Source organism: Budorcas taxicolor, chromosome 2 (assembly GCF_023091745.1).
Source record: "Budorcas taxicolor isolate Tak-1 chromosome 2, Takin1.1, whole genome shotgun sequence".
Classification (NCBI taxonomy): Eukaryota; Metazoa; Chordata; class Mammalia; order Artiodactyla; family Bovidae; genus Budorcas; species Budorcas taxicolor.
The window spans coordinates 133,420,274-133,441,605 of record NC_068911.1 but is presented as its reverse complement, the minus strand read 5'-3'; the positions used below and the strand labels follow the sequence as shown (position 1 = coordinate 133,441,605).

The following is a 21,332-nucleotide window of genomic DNA, read 5'->3' as shown; positions in this document are numbered from 1 at the left end:
TTTGAGCAGTTCCAGTCCATCTACACTCTCCGGAAATGGTAGGCTTCTTCTATAGGACAGCTCGGCCCAGGCCTTATGCCAAGATCTTTTGTCACCACAAGGCTGCGAGCATGTTCCTCTGGTAGTCATGACTATTTACTGGAAGGACTGATTCTGCAGCTGGAGCTTCAGAACTTTGGCCACCGGATGGAAAGAGCCAACTCATTGGAAAAGACCCTGATGCTAGGAAAGATGGAGGGCAGGAGGAGAAGGGGATGACAGAGGGTGAGATGGTTGGATGGCATCACCAACTCAATGGGCGTGAGTCTGAGCAAATTCCGGGAGACAGTGAAGGACAGGGAAGCCTGGCGTGCTGCAGTCCATGGGGCTGCAAAGAGTCAGACATGACTGAGCGACCGAACAACAACAAACATCTGGTAGCCACACACTGTATTTGATGAGGCCAGAATCTAGTTTTAGACCAGGAGAATCTCCCAGTCCTACTTCCTTTATTGTCCAGCCTTCTTGGAAACAGTAACTGTTCTCTTGACAAGCCTAGACGCCTGAGAGTCCTCACTTACCAATTAGTAGTTAGCCACCTCCTACTGTTTTAGTTAGCAGTTCTTGCTATTACATTCCACCTATTCAAATAACCAGTGTGGCTTCTGTCTCCTGACTTAAACCTGACTGATGTACACAGCCCCTATGTGGGACTAAGAGGAGACCAGTATGGCTGAAGCAAAGAGCAAGAATCAACACACCAGATCATGAGGCTGGAATGGGACACAAGGGCCAGAATATGCAGGAAATGGCAACTCACTCCAGTACTCTTGCCTGGAAAATCCCATGGACAGAGAAGCCTGATAGACTACAGTCCATGGGATTGCAAAGAGCCAGACACGACTGAGCGACTTCACTTTCACTTATAGGCCAGAGTAAGACTTTTGGTCTTTATCTTTAAGAGTCCAAATATGTGTTATCTGAAGAGATTACAGGATAGAGAATGATTTAGAGGGGAACAGAATGAATGCCAGGTGATTAAGGAGTGGATTACTATAGCAGCAGAGACAAGAGAAGATGGTTTGGATGGGAATGTAGAGATCAAGATAGTGAGAAATGGATGGATGCCAGGAATATTTGAAAAAGAAAACCAATAGGACTTGGTGATCAATTGAGTATCAGGGGAGAGGAAGATGTCTTGACTGATGCCTAGATTTCTGTCTTGCTTCAGGATGGATGGATGGTACACTAAGATCAAAAGGCTAAGACTGGGAAGGGAGATCAGGAGTTTGTTTTGAGCATGATGTTAGAGTGCTTTGAAATATCAAAGTGAAAATATCAAGTAGGAGTCTAAGTTCAGAGAGTAGCCTCAACTGGGGTAAGGAGTTTGTGAGCCAGCACACACAACCAAAGTTACAGCACGACTGAGATGATCTAACAGAGAGCTTTATGTGAGAAAGGACTTGGAACTAACCCAGCCGTGATGAGCCTCAACAATTAACAGCCAGTTAGAGGAGAAGAACCCTCAAAGGAAACACAGAAGCAATGAAGATGGAGGGGAGAAATCAGGAAAAGTATCAGGTCATAGATACCATGATGGTTGAGGAAAAAGAGTGGTCAATAGTCCTGCAAGGAAAAGGTAACTTAAGGATTGGGAAAATGTCTGCTAGATTCAATACATGGAGGCCAATGGTAAACTCAGTGGGGGCAATTTCTTTGGAGTGATGGGATCTTAAAAAATTGATAAGTGAGAGAGAGGTAAAGACATGGAGACAGTGAGTAAAGAATTTTCTTAAGATGTTATAGTGATGAAACCCCCAAGGCAACTCTTTTCACATTACAATTACTGTATACCTTAATTTGCATCTTACATCATTCTTCTATCACTACGTGACAGGGCAATTAACAGAAATTCAGAGGAGCCAATAACTTTGGAACAAAGACTTAGATAGGTTTAGTCCATTCTGTAAAACTGGATTGGCTCAGATCAAGCTGGGAACATTCTGACTGGAAACCAGTCTTTTAATTTATATTGTCTTTACAAGGTCTTAAATATCACTAATACCTTTAAAGGTTTCAATTCAATTCAGTTCAGTTGCTCAGCCCTGTCTGACTCTTTGCGACCCCATGGACTGTAGCACGCCAGGCCTCCCTGTCCATCACCAACTCCCGGAGTTCACCCAAACTCATGTCCACTGAGTTAGTGATGCCATCCAACCATCTCATCCTCTGTTGTCCCCTTCTCCTCCTGCCTTCGATCTTTCCCAGCATCAGGGTCTTTTCAAATGAGTCAGTTCTTTGCATCAGGTGGCCAAAGTTTTGGAGTTTCAGCTTGAGCATCAGTCCTTCCGATGAATATTCAGGACTGATTTCCTTTAGGATGGACTGGTTGGATCTCCTTGCAGTCCAAACAATTAACGGAAGGCATTTTGCTCTTTGCAAGGAGTGCATTCCATTTAATTAATTCGGTTTATAACTGAAACCTTGTAACTAACAAGGTTTGAGTGGGAAGTTGGGAAGGTATCAGCTATTCAGAGATGAAGATGGTTTGAATTTTTGCTGTAGAGATGCAGCAAAAGTAGTTTTCAAATGAGAAAGAGAAGGGAGAGGGCTCTGGAGTCCACTCTCTCCAGGTGACAGGAAAATGCCCGAGGGGTTTTATATATCCCGTGTCCTTATGTCACTACGTCTTGTGTCTGTTTCTGTCTCCTGCTTTATCACACGCAGAGAAAGGAAGCAGAGGTCTAAGACACGGAAAACACAATGTAAGGCTGCCTCTAACATTACCTGAACTATCCAGACACCGTGCTGCTGGAAGCTGAGTTTGACACTGAACAACACACAGCTACAAATGGGAGTTAACACTAAAGCGTTAGATGCCAAAATAAAAGAGTGAGAATAATGATAAATGTGCTTTAAACTATATGCTTCAAAATGCCTGTTCACATGACTGTACTTAATGTCAGCTATATAGCCTAACAAAGCACTATATCTTTAATTAAAAACCAATGGTTACAATGCTACAAGGGCTTTAGCTAAAATAATCCTTAAGTAAGGTTTAAATAAAACATTGGCTTTTTAGACCAAGATAGCCTGATGTCAGGGAACGTGAACGGGGGCTCCCTCAGCATCCACATACCCTCTTCCTTCACCCATTCACGCAGGGCCTTATCTGAAGTTGCCACACACCCCTCCTCCTGCCCCAGCCTCTCTCCTACTTGCTGCCTTCACAACATTTACTATAATCTATAAACATTTAAACTTCCCTGGCGGCTCAGATGGTAAAGAATCAGCTAGCAATGCGGGAGACCTAGGCATGATCCCTGGGTCAGAAGATCCTCTGGAGAAGGAAATAGTAACCCACTCCAGCATCCTTGCCTGGAGAATTCCATGGACAGAGGAGCCTGGTAGGTTGCAGTCCATGGGGTCACAAAGAGTTGGATACCACTAAGCGACTAACACTTTCTCATAAACATTTTGGTGTATTCTGGTTTACTGTGCTTCTCTTCTCCCCATTCCCACAAAAGAACATAAACTCCAGGAAGGCAAAAACTTTTTTATTTTGTTTACTTCATCTAGAAGAATCTCTGGCACATGTTAGATGCTTAAAATATTTCCTATATAGATAAAGAAATGACTTCAGGGTTTACTCTGTGTCAAATACTGTGCTAATCACTTTATTTATCTCATTTACTCCTCATCACAATTGCAGAATATTTTGCAGGTGAGACACGGAAGGGGTCACACCACTAGTAAGTGACGAGGCCAAGATCTGAGTCCAAACATGTTTAATGCTAAAGCCCTGCTTCTTAAGCAACGATATTATGTTGCTTCCATCTGAGAGCTGGAACGGCTGAAATCCTGGAATACACACATTTGGCTTTTCTATTAAAGTTTTCAGCAAGCTGCTTTCTTCTTGTTGATCTTTTCTAATCCTCTGGTCCAATATAGGGTTTAGAAAAGCAGAGGAGATAATCTTGGAGCTAGGGCCAACAACAGGATTAAAAAATCTGCTTGGAAATCTTATAGGGAACCCCACACCACAAAAATATTGTAAAATAGTCTGTTGTTGTTTTCTTCTTTTTTATATGAAGCACAAATGAGGGACAGGCAGCCAACATTCTAAAATAACAGGACCCTTTCTCTCACATTTGCTTCAGTTCACCTAGAGAATAAGAAAGCGGTTCTGTCCCAGAGGCAAGCCACATGCAGAATCTGCCTGGCAAAGGTAAAACGATGAGGCTGCCCCTGTTCTCCCACACAGGGCAGAAGCCCAGACCGTGGAGGTCAGTGAACACAGCATGGGGCCTTCTGTTAGAAACTAGTAACAGGTAAGGGAAGAGCTGGCTTCCCAAGATGCTTTACAAGAGGAGAGGAAATAAAGGAAGCTTGCTGGGAAGGGGAGCTGAAGACAAGGAAAGCCCGGCCCCCAAGCTTATCTCAATGGAGCCAATTGGTAGCCCACAATCCTGCTTCTTTCCTATTGGATGGGAATTGTGTCCAGGGGGAAAAGGACAGCAGAGGAATCTGAATTCCTATTCTAGCCCATGCGGTGATAAGCATGGTGATAACATTTCAGCAATCTGACCCTTAGGGAAAATAGAGTAGGAGCCACATCTGGGAAAAATGAAACCTAAGGTCATAATGCACTTTAACCATTTAGATAGAGCCTTAGAAATAAAAGTGACCCTTGGCATTACTTCCGTGAAAATAAATCTTGATCTACTCCTTGTCTGACTTTGTACTTAGATGCAGATAATCTTGATTGCATTATGTAAAAGATCTAATTTGAGTGGTTATTAAAAATTCTGAAATACAGAAAAAACTACTCCAAGGCTTAAAAAAGTAATTTTGTACTAAGTTTAAATCAAACTCCCCAACTTCAGAGCTATACGCTGACTTGCAGCATTGTCCCACTCGACAGTACTATATTTACAGCCTGAAATGATGATGCCTTTGGTGGTTATTTTTCATGTGGGAAGTCACACTAACACCCCGGAACCACCTGCACATATCTTAAGGCTAACTTTTCCCCTACCAGCAAATGATCCTTTTTAAAACCTTTAGAAAGAGAGATCTTGAATGTCAAGGTGTTATAAAAGATAAAACACGCTTTCCACATGTTCACAGCCTGCTGCCCAACTGGGCATTCAGGGCAAGCTTCCCTGAGCCAGTTTCATCACTGGAAAGCTTGATAAATGTTCCGCCACCAGCAGACTGGAGATTTCTTTAAGGCTCATACTTTGAACTCACTCAAGTACAGAATATAATTATCTGGTTTTGTTATGATTACTTTTCCCTAATTTTTCAATTATATACATCTTTCAGGAGTTATGGAGCCTGTGGTTTTAGTAATAACTCTCTAATGCATGCATAAAATTGCATGGATTTGAGTCAGGCTTTTGCTAACCAGACAGAGTTACCCCTGGGGCATAGATCTTCTCAGCTTTTCGACCCCGGGGCCTTGGTCTACTCAGCTATAAAGTGAGGGGATTAAGGGATCTTTCCCATCCTGCCCAGTTTCAAAGGTCTACTCAAAATGGGGTGCAGTAATATGCAAGATCCGACACTCATCTGTAAAATATTTAGCAGAGATCTCAGGATTTCTGAAAAATTGAACAAAGCACTTCAGAAGTCATTTGATAGTTTTGGCATCAACCTCCTGATTAATCTTCATTATCTTTGCAAAGAAACTTAACTAGCTATAAACTCATTTTGAAATTTATGATCACAAGCTGTTGGTGAAGTTAATGGTCAACCAGAAGAATTCCCTTCCTTTTGCAAAAACTTCTGATAACCTTCCACTGTCGTCATTTATTCTTTAACAGAAAGATTTACATGATAATATATTTGTTTTATTAATTATTAACAAATAATACTGATATACCTTAATGACTTCATGCTAAACTTACAAAGCTGAGGGATCTTGGGATGGTTCTTTGTGCAATAAAGTCTTCTTTGCCAACAGTTTCATGACAGGGTTCACAAAAGCCCCCTTGTACAGAGAACTCATCTGCTGGGTATTTAACTTTCAAGGCAGCTCTCCACTGTGAAGTGAAGCGCTTCAATATTGCATTTGCTCTAATGTCATATACTTGATAGAGTTACTGAAATTGTTTTAGGAAGAAGGTATAAATTATAAGTAAATGAACAAATATATGTGCTGGGCTTTTAATGTATGATTGGTATCACAACAGCAACCTGAGTAATTAGATTTTGAAAGTAATTCGTGTGAAAGCAATCACAGGCAAAGTTGGGAATGTGCCATTCGATTATTTAATTTCTTTCTCTTGCCCTGACCATAAATCAAAACATTCTCAAAATTGTAGGCAGAGGAAAAGCTGAATTAAAAGATGACTGGAACATCCAGATTCTAAAGAGAAATAGGTTATTTTTGTTGTTTGTTATAAGATATCATTGTGTAGTAAGGATTTTCTGAATTATGGCACTATTAATAGTGTTGTTAGGTAATGTTGATGGAAGAAAAGTAGAGCTTTGTGAGCAATTAGAAAACTTCTTAATGTGTTACACAGTGTCAGTTATTTCATGCTTCCTCATGGTAATCCCTGATTTAGAACAGGTTATCATGTGATTTTCTGTTTGCACCTGTCTCTTCTGCTTGACTAAACTCTCCCCGTAGGTTGTTGTTCAGTTGCTAAGTCATGTCCGACTTTTTGTGACCCCCAAGGATTGCAGCATGCCAGGCTTCTCTGTCCTTCACTATCTCCCAGAGTTTGCTCAAACTTATGTCCATTGAATCAGTGATGCCATCTAACCATCTCATCCTCTGTCACCCCCTTCTCCTCCCGTCCTCAATCTTTCAGGGTCTTTTCCAATTTTAGTCAGCTCTTTGCATCAGGTGGCCAAAGTACTGGAGCTTCAGCTTCAGCATCAGTCTTTCCAATAAATATTCAGGATTAATTTCCCTTAGAATTGGCCGATTTGATCTCCCTGCAGTCCAAGGCACTCTCAAAGTCTTCTCCAACACTGCAGTTCGAAATCATCAATTCTTTGGCACTCAGCCTTCTTTATGGTTCAATGGTCCCACTCATACATGACTACTGGAAAAACCATAGCTTTGACTATACGAATCTTTGTCTGAAAAGTGATGTCTCTGCTTTTTAAGCCCCTGTTTTATTCATCTTTGGTTTATTTCAGGAGATGTTTTGAAAAACTTTTAAAATTTATCTAAGTAATTTTGTATGGGTGGGTGTTGGGGGCAGGATGCTAGATGACTCACAATCACAGGAATCCCACACAACGAAGAACTGCCCAGTGACCTGAACTTTCTCATGTCTTCCCAGACACGTGACATATAAACTCAAAGTATTTTTTGTACAGTTTTCCTATGGATTTACAAGATTTACTTGGATTTCCAGGGTTCAACTACTATATACATTAAGAGAAAACTGTACTCTCTGGTGTTTATAACTTTACCAAGAGTTTTTCACCATTTGGAAAATTCCATGGCCAACCACAAGGGCAGTCACAGTATTTGAGTGGATAATTAGCAATTTTCAGTCTGCATTTGTAGCAGCTGCTTTCCCAGTGACCCCACGTCTACATTAAAATATACTTATTTAGTTTTTACTTCACATGTTGAATATAAAGAAACAGTATTCATGTTATCCAGTTGACTACTGTCTCCCTTCCTGTAAGTGTAAAGCGATTCATGATAAGTGTATGGTATGAACATCTGACCATTTGATTAAGCCTTCTATTTTAGCTATTCTTGAACTTCTTATATTTTTATATTATTGATGTTCTGTTTCTAGGTAGATTTATACTATCTATGAATTTTACTTTAGGACTTGACATAAAAATGGAGCTTTGGGCCAAACAGTATTGAAGATCACAGATCTAGTAGAATCCTGTACAGTTCCCATATTTTACAGAAAGGAAATGGGACACTAGAGATGAAATGATGCCCTTAAGGTCATACAGTTGATTAAGAAGCAGCCTTTCATTGAGTGATGACTATATAGCTGTAGCACAAATAAAGAATATTCCAGATTCTAACAGCCTGGAAGATTATATTCTATTGCACGATATAAAATACCAGGAGATAAAATAATTTGGTCTACCCTTTAATAACATTTCCTTTGGTCACCAATTATCCCTCCCTTTTCTTAGCCAAAGTGCCTTTAGAAAGAAAAATTTCTTTAAGCTGGAATTTCTATTTTCCTGATGATTCCAACAGAGACTAGAACTATATTTTTTAGATTAAAACAATCCTCTGACTTTTGCAGGGCTGGATTGGACATGTCTTCTCTGGGCCTGTGACTTTCCTCCTGGCCCCTACCATCCCGCCTAAAGACCGTTTGAATCTATGCACAATGTTGCAGGACAATCTTTTCCTTTCACCACCAACAACCGTAGCAGTGATGGTCCCAGGGGGTCCCCTGCCATCCTTTTCTTCTATGTCTTCCTAAGCAACTTTACTTAAGAATAACTGACCTGTGACCCCACGGAGTGCCTTTGAAGGCTCCTCGAGTATTGAGATCTTTTTCTCACGAGGGGGAAGGGCTGGTTTTTCACTGGCGGAATCGGTGGATGAGCTGTCCTTCTCACAGCCGTTGATGTGGCCATTCTGTATCTGGGGTGGTGGTGGCTGCACGGGCCCTGCCTCGGGCCTCTCTGCCTTGTCTTTAGCATCTTTGTTGCCTTGATGCTGCTTGGACTTGCTTCGTTTTCTCTTATTGTTCTAGAATGAGAAACAAATGAGAAATGAATATTATGCAGCTCACAAGCACCTTGAAATAGAATGTGAATCCGAGAAAGCAAAATAAGATATGTTATCCTTTTGCTTTTTTTTTTTTCTGACTCTTCAAATAAAATGGGTGAAAACACTGATGTCTTTATTAACTGCCCAAGTTACTATAAATAGCTTCTTTCCAACAATGAGTTGTATAAACTTTTACCTCATAAACATAGAAAACAAAGTTTCCTTTATAAGCAAAAAACAGCAGGAAATGGCTTAAAATAGCTGACATATCATTTGAGCAAATTGAGGGCCTACATATCTGAATGGTCATAGAGTAAAAACTCTGGTGATTACAACCCTGTAGGAACTTGAATTCAGCTACTGTGCTATGGGAGAAGAGTTCTCATTTCTAATAGAGACCATGAGGGTGGGAGGAGGGCAGGGAGGACCCTGAGGTTCTGCTCCTCTGGGGAGGAAGGAAACCTGAGGGGAGGGTGAGAACAGAAGAGGCTGGCACCTCCTTGCAGAATGAGGAAGTGGAGTCAAATCCCCAAAGTCCAGGTTGGGTCTTTGAAAAGGCACCCCCCAACCAGGCCACCCCTGGATTGCTGCCACACTGTCCAGGAAGTCCCAGGATCATCCCCATGAACATTCAAGCTGGAGTGGAGAACTACTACAAAGCATTGCCAAACCAACGTGGGCCCACCTGAATTCTGTGCCCCTGGAATACTTGGCTGCTAGCTCAACAGCACCGTAAGACTTTTCTTACATTTAGCTCAGAATAACACAACTATGCATTTTATTTCATTTTTTATTTATGTCTTTTAGTAATTTAATTAATGTATTTATTGGCCACATCTTGCAGTATGTAGGATCTTAGTTCCCCGAAGAGGGATCGAACCTATGCCCCTTGCAGTGAAAGGGTGGAATTATCATCACTGAACCACCAGGAAAGTCCCTACCCCGAATTTTAGGTAACTGAAATTTTTTAGACCTTGGTACAGGCCTCAGCCAATGAGAACAGACAAGGGACCTGTCAGGACAGACCCTGGCCTGCCTGTGGCATCAGTGTCCCACCAGCTAAACATCAGCCTGGCTTTGTTCTGCAACATGTTTGAAAAGAAATAAGAAGAAACAATTTTCTCTTGATTCTCCTCCCCATTCCCTTTCTTTTCCTTTGAAACCGCAAGCATGGCTCTCCGTAAGGGCTCCTCCAGGGGAGAGAAGTGCAATGACTGGGTGAAGGGAAGGCCCAGAGGCACCATTGCCACAGGAGCCCTGAGTCTCCTAGGCTGGGGAGACCATCTTCCCATTTAACCTCTAAGAAGGTTTGGTAATGAGTTGGGTCTGCAGCTGCCGTCTGCTCTTTTTTTTTTCCACATCAGAGAAATTTAAAACCCAATCCACACATCTCAGATTTCTCCATGTAAGTATAAATACTGCCTTTCAATCACTTGCAAACCATCTTCATTTCATACAGAAGTCTGGGAAGCTATGATTAAAGATAAGCAGACACTGTCAAAGATGGTGGCATACAAATGTTGAACAAAAAACCTCGTAATTCTCCCAGTTCTCCATGAAGCGAGGAGGAGAAAAAGGAGGAAAGGATCATTCCAGTAATTTCAGTAATCTTGGGAATTTATGAAAGTAATACTGCTTTCATGCGTGCATTTGTCAAAACCTATTCCTCAGGCCAGTGATCCTCCCTCAGTGGGAAGAGTATATACTGGGATTCCCCTTGGGGAAGTTACTTGGGAAAGAGAAGCAGACTTTTTGTCAAAGTAATGAAACAGATGACAGGCCTAGAACAAGAAGTTGCACCTCCAAGGAGCCAGTGAGTACCCAGAAACGCTCACAAGACCAGGAAGGCCAGTATGTGTACAGCACACCACACGTGTGCCCAGAGGTCGGAACGGTGTGACTAGACAAGAAAGAAAAATAACTTGAATGGGGCAGCTTAAAATCTCCCCTCTGCTCACAAGGAGCAGTCAGTCTGCCAGGGTTCGAAAGAAAGGAAAACAGGTCCCTTACTTACTATGGCTTTAGAGTACGTCCTTTATTAAAAATCTAGCTTATTAGAACTCAGGAAAAATGTTTCTGGGGGCAGCCCTGGACAGATTCTCTCGGCTGGAAAAACATGTGAAAATATATTTAGAGCTTTTCAAGTATCTTTAAAAAGCTCCTTAATGTTTTCCTTTGTGCTGTGGGATACGTTCAGGCAAGTTAACATCTAGAATCCTTTGAATTCTCTGGTTGGGCTTGCCTTAATACTTAAAAAGAAAAACTCTGGGACTTCTAAAGCACACCTGGTGGTTAAAAACACTTGAACAGAAAACAAGGGCATTAGTAGGGAGGGTGGCTTTTAATTTAAGAAAGTCATGAATCTGGAAGCTTCCTGGGTATACATATTAACATATTTGAAAGAAGCACAAAATTGGCACCCTTGTTAAAATGATAACAATCACGAAGATTCTGATGGAAGATGTTACTAATTTACAATCCATATCAATCTTACCTTCTTTTTTCCTGTCATATTCCATTCTTTTAGAACTTGAATTGCACTGCCTAGACAAAGACAAAGAATCTTCAACATGTATTCACATAATAAAACACCACACAAAATTCATCTCTGTCTTTCCATCCTGGTAGCGATTTTTTTCCCTGGCTTTTTCATTTGTTTTGATACATCCTACCTTAATAAAAATGCCAGTTTCATTTTTTATTTCCAGATTTTCATTTAATTCACTGCATGATCTTGGTTTTATCAAAGTATTAAGCCCCACTACATGAAGCTTACTTTGTTTTATCATTATGTTGTCTTAGAGAAAATGAAATATATCTTGAGAATTTTCTGACAGCTTCATTGCCATAGGTAGAATTAAAATTGTTCTGTTTTATATATGAATCAAAATACCTATAATCTTCTAGGCCAAACATGGGATTTTGAATATTATTAACCATGTGAATCCTAACTTTTTGTTTGGCTATTTCTGCTCATTTTCTGCCTCTACTCATTATGTTCACAACCTGCAGGGTGACAAGAAGGACAGATGATTTGATGTTAGTTTTGCTCATGTCACTGTGGATAAGGACAGGACGTAATTTTTGCAAGGTTCCACTTTGAAACAAAAGAAGCTCATTAAACAACAAGTTGAGTCCCAGGTTCTGAAATACTCTTCACGTGCATATGTGGCATTGCCCAGATGCAGAGGAAAAGTCTAACTTGATTAAATTAAAAAATATTTTAAAAGAAATGCTTAACCAGCGGTCAGCTACAGTTAAGCATCTTCATGTAATCTAAGTTTCTTCACTCACTCCAAGGTGCTAGTGCTAAAGAACCCACCTGCTAACGCAGATGTTAGAGACTTGGGGTCAATCACTGCGTCAGGGAGATCTCCTGGAGGAGGGCATGGCAACCTACTCCAGTATTTTTGCCTGGAGAATCCCACAGACAGAGGAGCCTGGTGGGCTACAGTCCATAGCGTCACAAAGAGTTAGACACGACTGAAGCGACTTAGCATGCACTCACACACTCACTCCAAACTGCTGGGGGTAATTTCAACAAGTTATTGGTAATGAGCAGACCAGTTGTTCTTAGTTAAATAGGTATTTCTAAAGAGTAGCTCTTAAATGTATTCTTTCAACAATTTTAAGCATTTTTATACCATTTCATTATACTAATAGTTCTCTACAATGAGTGTGTTGGCTAAACAAAGATAAACTTCAGGCTAGTCTTTATAACAAATTTCAAATTAGTAGGGCCCCAATTATTGAGTCTACTGTCACTGTTAGATAAGCAGAAGGCCATATTGCTTTGACTAATGTTTAAAAAGACTAATTATTCCTATCCATTCAGAGTTTCCAATTCAATGCCCCTTGAAGGCTTTTTGTGTTACATGTACTTGAAATAGTAACACTGCATTTAAAAGTAAGCTATAATTCAGACTTTTTATTAACTAGGCTGATCTTTTTCTAATTTGCCCAGAGAATTAATGTTTCATAGTATTTTCCTTTCGAAGAACTTTAGGAAGTCACTTTCACTAGGTTACTTCCTAAGTCACACCCGTGGCTAAGAATTATTAGGGTAGTTTTTACTTAGAGCTCAACTTCAGAATTCCGGATAAAAATTAAATTTAAAAAATGTTGAAGACGGTTCTTTTAAATCAGAGAAAGGGGGTGAGTTGTTTACTACTTTCAACTGCAATATTCAATTATTCTTCTAATTTTTATATTTGGACATAAATTCTATTTGCAATTTGGACCATGAGCTTTTAGAGGGTAATTCTGAAGAACCTGTGTTTACAGACAATTTTGAAACTGTTACTATTAAACTTTAATTATACTAAAACTGCTTGGAGGTTTTTTTATAGACATAATTTAATTAGTTTATTTATTTTCGGCTGTACTGGGTCTTCGTTGCCTCAGGGACTTTTCTCTGGTTGCAGCCAGTGGGGGCTACTCTCCAGGTGTGGTGTGCAGGCTTCTTGCAGTGGCTTCTCTTGCTGCAGAGCACGGGTTCCAGGGCTCCAGGACTGCAGCAGTTGCAGCACGTGGGCTCGGGCTCGGTCGTGCCGGTTCCCCGGCTCTAGGGTACAGGCTCAATAGTGGTGGCACGGGGGCATAGTTGCTCCAGGGCATGTGGGATCTGCCTGGATCAGGGATCGAATCCGTGTCTCCTGCACTGGCAGCAGGATTCTTGACCAGTGAGCCACCAGGGAAGTCCTGTTTGGAGCTTTTTAAGCCACTCAGAAAGTGTGCTTTTAGTGTGCCTCATAAGTGATTCCTAGTGATTATTTCTGATTTTCAGTGATCTTTAAACAAGTTTTCCTATTGACTCCCATCCAAAATGATATCTCAGCAATCGATGAGTTTTTTAAACTGAGACCTTAATCTTGACAAGGTGAAAATTTCAAGAAGGACAAGCATGGTGCTATATTTAAATACAGCTGGATTTGATGACAGTCCATCAGTTACTGAGCATCTGGGCATCTCATCAGGGTCACTTTATAATAAAAATTTTCAGGATGGAGAATGTGGGGGCCTCACTCCAGCTGAGGGTGGGGAGGCATGGGGATAGTAACCTGTTTCCTTTCCTAAAGCTTTTTTCCAGGTGAGCGACACTGGCAAGTGAAACTGAAAAGAGTTTATCTGCGCCAGGCTGTGCGCCTCTCAATGTCTTTCGTGAGACAAACTGTACCCAATGTTGCAAAGCTGGATTAGCATCCCATTCTCTGGATTTGTTTCTTACGAATAAAGATTCCATATTTGTTCATACATGAAGCAGGAAGGACAGTCAGAAAAGTTATGCACTGTGGGGCTGCTTGCAGGTCTATTTTGAACCACGTGTGCTAAGTCACTTTAGTCATGTCTGACTCTTTGCGACCCCATGGACTGTGGCCCACCAGGCTCCCATGTCCGTGGGATTCTCCAAGCAAGAATACTGGAGTGAGTTGCCCTCTTCCATGGGATCTTCCTGACCCAGGGATCAAACCCTGGTCTCTTGCATCTCCTGCCTTGGCAGGCAGGTTCTTCACCACTAGCGCCAGCTGGGAAGTCCCATTTTGAATGATGTGTGCGTGTGTGTTAGTCACTCAGTTGTGTCTGACTCTTTGTGACCCTATGGACTGTGGCCTACCAGGCTCCTCTGTCCAAGGGATTTTCCAGGCAAGAGTATTGGAGCGGGTTGCCATTTCCTTCTCCAATTTTGAATGATAATCATTTTTAATTCAATTAGCACTCTAAACTCTGACTGCAGATATCAGAACGTGAGTGTGCTATCTGGTTCCAAGACCTCGCCTGAAATGCAATTATAATATATGTAGAAACTTAGGAAGATTGTTCTATTTCCAGGAAATTGAGTAAGTTTAACAGAAAACAAAACTAGTATAAAAGGAGGAATATGCTGAAAGGTATTCCCTGAACTTTCGGTCAGATTATGTTTAGTTAGTCCATATTAACAAAACAGAAACTAATGCTAGGACAGAAGATATATGATATCAAAGAACAGGTTTAAGATATTTGTTCATAAATGAAATTTGTTTAATTTGTCTAGGAGAGAAGAATTTCCCATAGTTTATAGGAAATGTAAAACAGTAGGTTATACATTTATAAAATAACTACATTCCTGAGAATTTAGATTCTGTAACATCACTGGAAATGGGCTGTTCAAAAAATCAAATTTTTTTAGACAGCAAAAACGTTCTAGAGGTGGATAAGATGAACTAATATTCTGACTAATTAGGAAATTTCAAAATGATAAACTAAGGATATTAAAGACTAAATCAGTCCCCTCAGACTACTTAAACATCAAGTTCAAGGATTCCAATCGTAAGGCCAAGTAGAACTATGCTGGTTGAAGAGTTGAGAAGGTTTTTCAGATCAGGAATGAAGTTCATTATCCTCCATAAACAAGGACATCATCAAATAAACGACATTGTTTAATAACAGACTGGACAGACTGGTCGACAGTGGAATTAGTAGCATTAGAACAGGTATCCTTTGCAAACTATCTATAGTCTGTCTTCTGTTTTTTCCCAATGAGGAAAAAAGAACTTCCAAATCCTGCTCTTAATACATAGATGTGTTTTTTAAAATGCTGTTTTCTGTGGTAAAATTCACATAATATAAAACATACTGTGAGCTTAGTTGCTCAGCCATGTCCAACTCTTTGCGAACCTCTGGTCTCTAGCCCACCAGGTTCCTCTGTTCATGGGATTCTCCAGGCAAGAACACTGATGTGGGTTGCCATGCCCTCCTCCAGGGGATCTTTCCAGCCCAGGGATCAAACCCAGGTCTCCCACATTGCAGGTGGATTCTTTACCCATTGAGCCACTAGGGAAGCCCAAGAATACCGGAGTTGGTAGCCTATCCCTTCTCCAGGGGATCTTCCCGACCCAGGAATCAAACTGGGGTCTCCTGCACTGAAGGTGGATTCTTTAGCAGCTGAGCTACCCGGAAAGCCCCTGAAACACACTGTCTTAACTATATTTAACTGTACAGTTCAGGGGCACTGAGTACATTCACATGGTTGTGCAACTCTCGCCATCAGCTGTCTCCTGAGTTTTTCCTTTCCTAAACTGAAACTCTATCCCCATTAAACCTAAGTCCCCATCCCTCACCACCTCCAGGACCCTGGCAAGCACCAATGTATGTAGACGTGTTTTTAAAACCTAGCATATTTTTATAAAAAATAAAGTATTAGTAAATAATTGGTATTCAATTCACTCAAAGAAGAAAACACAGAATATATGGAATATTTAGTTCTAACATCTACAGGTTCACAGGACATGTATACTCACCATCCACAAAGGCCTGCACTGCTTTATCTACATTAAAATCAAACTGCTGCAGCACCAGGACTATTTCATTATTGCTTTTGTTGGGAACAACTGATCGAACTGCATAGATCTGGAAAGGAGAGGAAAAGAGAAAGGCAAACATTGTGAATGTTTTTCATCCATGAATCTCTCACTGGATAGAAAAAAAAGAAAAAAACTGTTCTAAAGGCCTTAAAAAGCTGACTAATCTATCTTCTTGCCATCAAGCATACTCAAGGCATTTTGGACCCATAAAAGCTAATCCTGGTAATCACCTTGATACCCTCTTTATTTGAATACACATTTCTACAAAGATTTCCCTGTTAGGACTGGAGCAGCAAGCCTGAAGAGCCAACTCTGGTTTTGCAACCTACTCCCCTCCCCCGCAGCCCATGCCCAGGACTCCAGATGCACACAACGTGCGTTTCAGTGAGCACACAGATAGTCCTCTGTCTCTGGCTCTCTTTTCCATGAGCTCAGGGCCTATCTTTGGAAAATTTACAGAAATAGCTCCATGCCTGAGCTTCTCTTATCTCCACAGTGGAGATAGTCACATTGCAGTTCACGAAAGTATGTTGTGAAACTCCATTAATGTTTATAGAGATATAAAAATGTAGGGCATTGTGTTTTTGAAATGGCAATCTTAGCCATAATACAGAAAAGGTTCCCCAACACACTTCTGAAAAATCAAACATTTAAACCAGTGTAAGTACATACATGAGAGCTAAGGATTTCAATAGGTTAAGCTAATATTCAATTTTTAATGACCTATAGATATTTCTTAGTCAACTTTTGCACATTTTCTTCTTGCCTAATAGAATTCATTGACCTTTAGCTCACAGAACTTGCAATTACTACAGGATACTTTATCCACTGTAGCAAAACCTGGCTCTCTCTGCTTTCTATCAAGGGGATTACTGCAGCCACTACTGACAAATGTGAGAATACTGTATGGTGCCAAGGTGAGTGGCATTCACATTGATGATCACAAAAGCACTACACAATCCTTACTTGTTTTCAGGGATTATTTTTTGAAAGCCTACCTTGTGACAAGGCACCAAACTTCTTGCAACTTACTGACTAGAGGGGACATATCAGTATGCACATACTGATCAAATGATCACACAAATAAATATCTATGTACATGTTGCAATACATGCCATAAATCATGACAAGGAGACTTGAGTGTATATAGGTGTGCTGAAATCTGATGGACAAAAGAGAAGAGATGGCTGGGAGGTTAAGGGGAGGGCCTCTTAGAGGGGACAGCATGAATGAGGAGCCAGGCACAGATGAGGAGGGAGTATGGAGCGGGACAGAGATTGAGGCTTCCAGAAGTACAAGATGAGGCCAGAGGCAGGCAGGGACCAGATCATGTAGCCCACAAGGTCATGTAAAAGATTTTGGTCTTGTGACCATCCCTCAACCACCCTCAATGCTGTCCTTTCTTATTCATTCATCATGTTAGAAAGATATCTCTTGGGAACTCCCCAGCAGTCCAGTGGTTAAGACTCTGCACTTTCACTGCCAAGGGCAAGAGTTCCATCCCTGGTCAGGGAAGTAAGACCCTACAAGCTACACAGTGCAGCCAAAAACAAAACAAAACAAAAACATTACAAAAAAAGAAAAATAGCTCTTTCCCTCTTCCCTCTCTCTCCGTATGTATGTATGGTATTACCTTCTATATCCAACACTTGTGTTGCTTCCATAGCTTGGCTATTGGTGTGTATACACACATACACACATATACACACACACAATGGAATATTACTTAGCCATAAAAAAATGAAATTCTGCCATTTGCAGCAACATGGATGGATCCAGCGAATATCACGCTTAGTGAAGTAAATCAGACAAAGACATAGACTTCAACAGTGTATGATATCACTTATAAGTGCAATCTAAAAAATAAAATGAATGTATGTAGCAAAACAGAAACAGACTCACAGAGAAAACAAAACAGTGGTTACTGATAGAGACAGGGAAGCAGGGAGGGGCAAGATTAGGGCATAAAATTAAGAAATAGAAATGACAATGTATAAAATACATAAGCAACAAAGATATATTGTACAGCACAGGGAATTATAGCCATTATTTTATAGTAAATTTTAATGGAGGATAAGCTATAAAAATGCCTAATAACTGTGCTGTATACCTGAAAACTAATATAATATTGTAAATCAACTATACTTCAATTAAAAAAAACACAAAATTTTCAATCTACCTCCACAGTTGTGTGAGCAGTAAAGATCAAGAAGTATGGAATAAACATAAATGGTTGTTTGCCCTGTTTCCAGACTCTCCTCTGCAAAACATTATTTTATTATGTTAAGGCAAAACATGATATAAACCATAGCTTACAGAGATACTTCCTCTTTAAACAGGTACACAGCACTTGCCTGTTCCTCTTTAAAAGAACAACAAAAAAAAATCCAACATGGTAGAATATAGAACATCTATCCTTGTCACTTTATATATCCTATCTCTGAACATATCCTCAGAAAATTGTCAATAACTGAGTCCTGATATCAAATATAACTATGAATATCGCAAATAGTTCCCAGAGGAAGACACTTAATTAAAACAAGAATGTCAAGTTGTAAAGACACTAAAGGAAGGAAAGGAAAAAAAAATCTATTCTTAGATATTCCATAGTAATGTTGAATTCTAGTGAATTTCTCGGCCAAGTTTCTGCTTTAATCATAGTACTTGGCTAATGTGAAGAGAGTAGCATTATTTTTCTACCTTCTCATTTATGAATTCACTACATTTATTTTGCTATGAAAATGTCTTGGAGAGAGACGGAGGAATCCAGACACTAATATGCATGCATAAGCATCCAGAGACTTCACAGTGTCACTATCCAACATGCAGCAGTCATAAGGGGTCTAAGCATTTAAATCTAAAAAAGGTCTCCTTATGAAGGAGCTTTAAAACGTAAGGTGTGGATGACAAAGGCAGTGTTACAGGGAGGTTGTGCTGAAAAGCTGCCTTTGCGTTAGGAAACGAAGCTCCTGGAGCAATGGATCAATCAATGCGTGACTAATGGTAGTTTGCATATGGGGAGCTCATAAAATTCTCGCCTGCAGTGGCTGTTTTGCAAAGGCTGCTTCTGGCACCGCTTCACACACACAGCCTTTACGTCGCTGCCACAGCCTAAGCTGGTGAATCCGCTGCTGCAGCTTCACACTGAAGCCCACTGTTTGAATCTGCACGCGACTCCATCCCTCAAGGGTTCTCACACCATAAAACAGTCTCCTGGGGGGCCGACCAGGCGGTAGCACAGGATGCTGGGGGACAATCTGGGCCATGAGTTAGGGGTTCATTTAGCAACTGCTTTACCTTTCCCTAATTACTGTTCCCTGTTTTGCTTTTACTAATTTAAATGGCAAATTCAATTTGCTATTGACAAATCTGCCTTTTACACCTCAATAGTCGTTTTGATTTTAAACGTTTTTGCACAGCAAAGGAAACCACTGATAAAATGAAACAACAACCTAATTAATGGGAGAAAATACTTGCAAATGGTATGACCAATAAGGGGCTAATATTCATCATATAGGAACAGCTTATACAACTCAACAACAACAAAAAAACGGATTAAAAAATGGGTAGAAGAATTGAACAGACATTTTTCCAAAGAGGAAATGTAGATGGCTAACAGGTAAATGAAAAGATGTTTAACATCGTTAATCACCAGGGAAATACAAGTCAAAACCACAATGAGCTATTTATTACCTCACACCTACCAGAATGGCTATCACCAAAAAGAATACAAACAACAAATGTTGGTGAAGATGTGGGAAAAAAGGAACCCTGATACACTGTTGGTGGGAAAGTAAATTGGTGCAGTCACTGTGGAAAACAGTATGGAGGTTTCTCAAACAACCAAAAATAGATCTACCATATATGACCCAGCAATTCCACTCATGGGTATACATCTGAAAAAAACAAAATAGTAATTCGAAAAGATACATGCATCCCTAATGTTCATAACCGCATTCTTTACAAGTGCCAAGATACGGACACAATGTGTTTATCAACAGATGAAGGGATTAAGAAGATGTGGTGTATACATGTATAACGGAATACCACTTAGCCATGAAAAAGAACGAGATTTTTGCCGTTTGTAGCAATAAGCATGGATTTGGAGGGTACAATGGCAAGTGAAGTAAGTCAGCCAGAGAAAGACAAACACTGTATGATATCACTATAAATGGAATCTAAGAAATACAACAAATAAGTGATTATAACAAAAAAGAAGCAGACACAAATATGGTGAACCAACTAGTGGTCACCAGTGGGAAGAGGAAAGAGGGCAGGGGCAAAAGAAGAGTAAGGGATTAAGAGGTACAAACTGTTACATATAAAATAAGCTACAAGGATATACTGTATAACTGTACAACACTGCACAATGTGGGGAATATAGCAAATACTTATAGTAATTCTAAATGGAATATAACCTTCAAAAATTGTGAATCACTGTCTTTTACACCTGTAATATATAATACTGTACATCAACTATATCTCAATAAAAAATGAACGTTTAAAAAAGTGTTTTGATTTAACTTAAGCATTCTAATCTCCCTTTCTCTCCTCTCCCTGGGGTTGTCTATCTAAGGTGGCAGGTTTTGCCCCATTCTGTCTCAGGCCGGTTCTGCTGGCATTTTCTTTTTCTTTATTTATTTTTAAACTTATTTATTTTTTAATTGAAGGGTAATTGTTTTATAGAATTTTGTGGTTTTCTGTCATACATCAACAAGAATCAGCTATAGGTACACCCATGTCCCCTCCCTCCTGAACCTCTCTCCCATCTCTCTCCCTGACCCATCCCTCTAGACTGTCACAGAGCCCCTCTTTGAGTTCCCTGGTTCATACAGTAAATTCTTATTGGCTATCTATTTTACACATGGTACTGTAAGATTCCATGTTACTCTCTCCATACATCTCACCCTCTCCCTCCTCCGCTCTCCCTGCGTCCATAGGTCTGTTCTCTGTGTCTGGCATTTTGCCGGCACTAGGCAGCAAAGCAGTGTGGCTTTCACAGATGCGGTTTACTTCAGCTTCCCACATTAACTTACCTCTCCTGGACCTGACTTGTCTGGCTTAAGAACTGTTAGCAGATTTCTTCATTCACACTGTGCATTTTTTGAGCCTATCTGTGATGACTCCTTAGAAATTCTCCTTGGCTTACAGATGAGTCACTTAAGACTATGTCTGAGTTTCAAAAAATGGTTCTAACATAAGTTTTCAATCCACCTACACAGCTGTGTGATCAGTAAAGACCCAGTACTATCAAATAAACAGAAAATAACATTTCTCTCTGCTTCTGG

At 40.3% G+C, this 21,332-nt stretch overlaps 1 protein-coding gene across 5 annotated transcripts in view; it reads right to left on the bottom strand.

Moving 5' to 3' along the window:
* SPATS2L (spermatogenesis associated serine rich 2 like) overlaps positions 1 to 21,332 on the bottom strand; it is a 183,891-nt gene that overhangs the window by 50,956 nt on the left and 111,603 nt on the right. For all 5 annotated transcript variants that reach the window (XM_052655200.1, XM_052655203.1, XM_052655202.1 and 2 more), the window contains 3 exons: positions 15,982 to 16,090; positions 11,199 to 11,248; positions 8,437 to 8,683 (listed from right to left, as the gene is read on the bottom strand). In XM_052655200.1, coding sequence (XP_052511160.1) covers positions 8,437 to 8,683; positions 11,199 to 11,248; positions 15,982 to 16,090 — 406 coding nt within the window. The remainder of the gene's footprint in view (positions 1 to 8,436; positions 8,684 to 11,198; positions 11,249 to 15,981; positions 16,091 to 21,332) is intronic.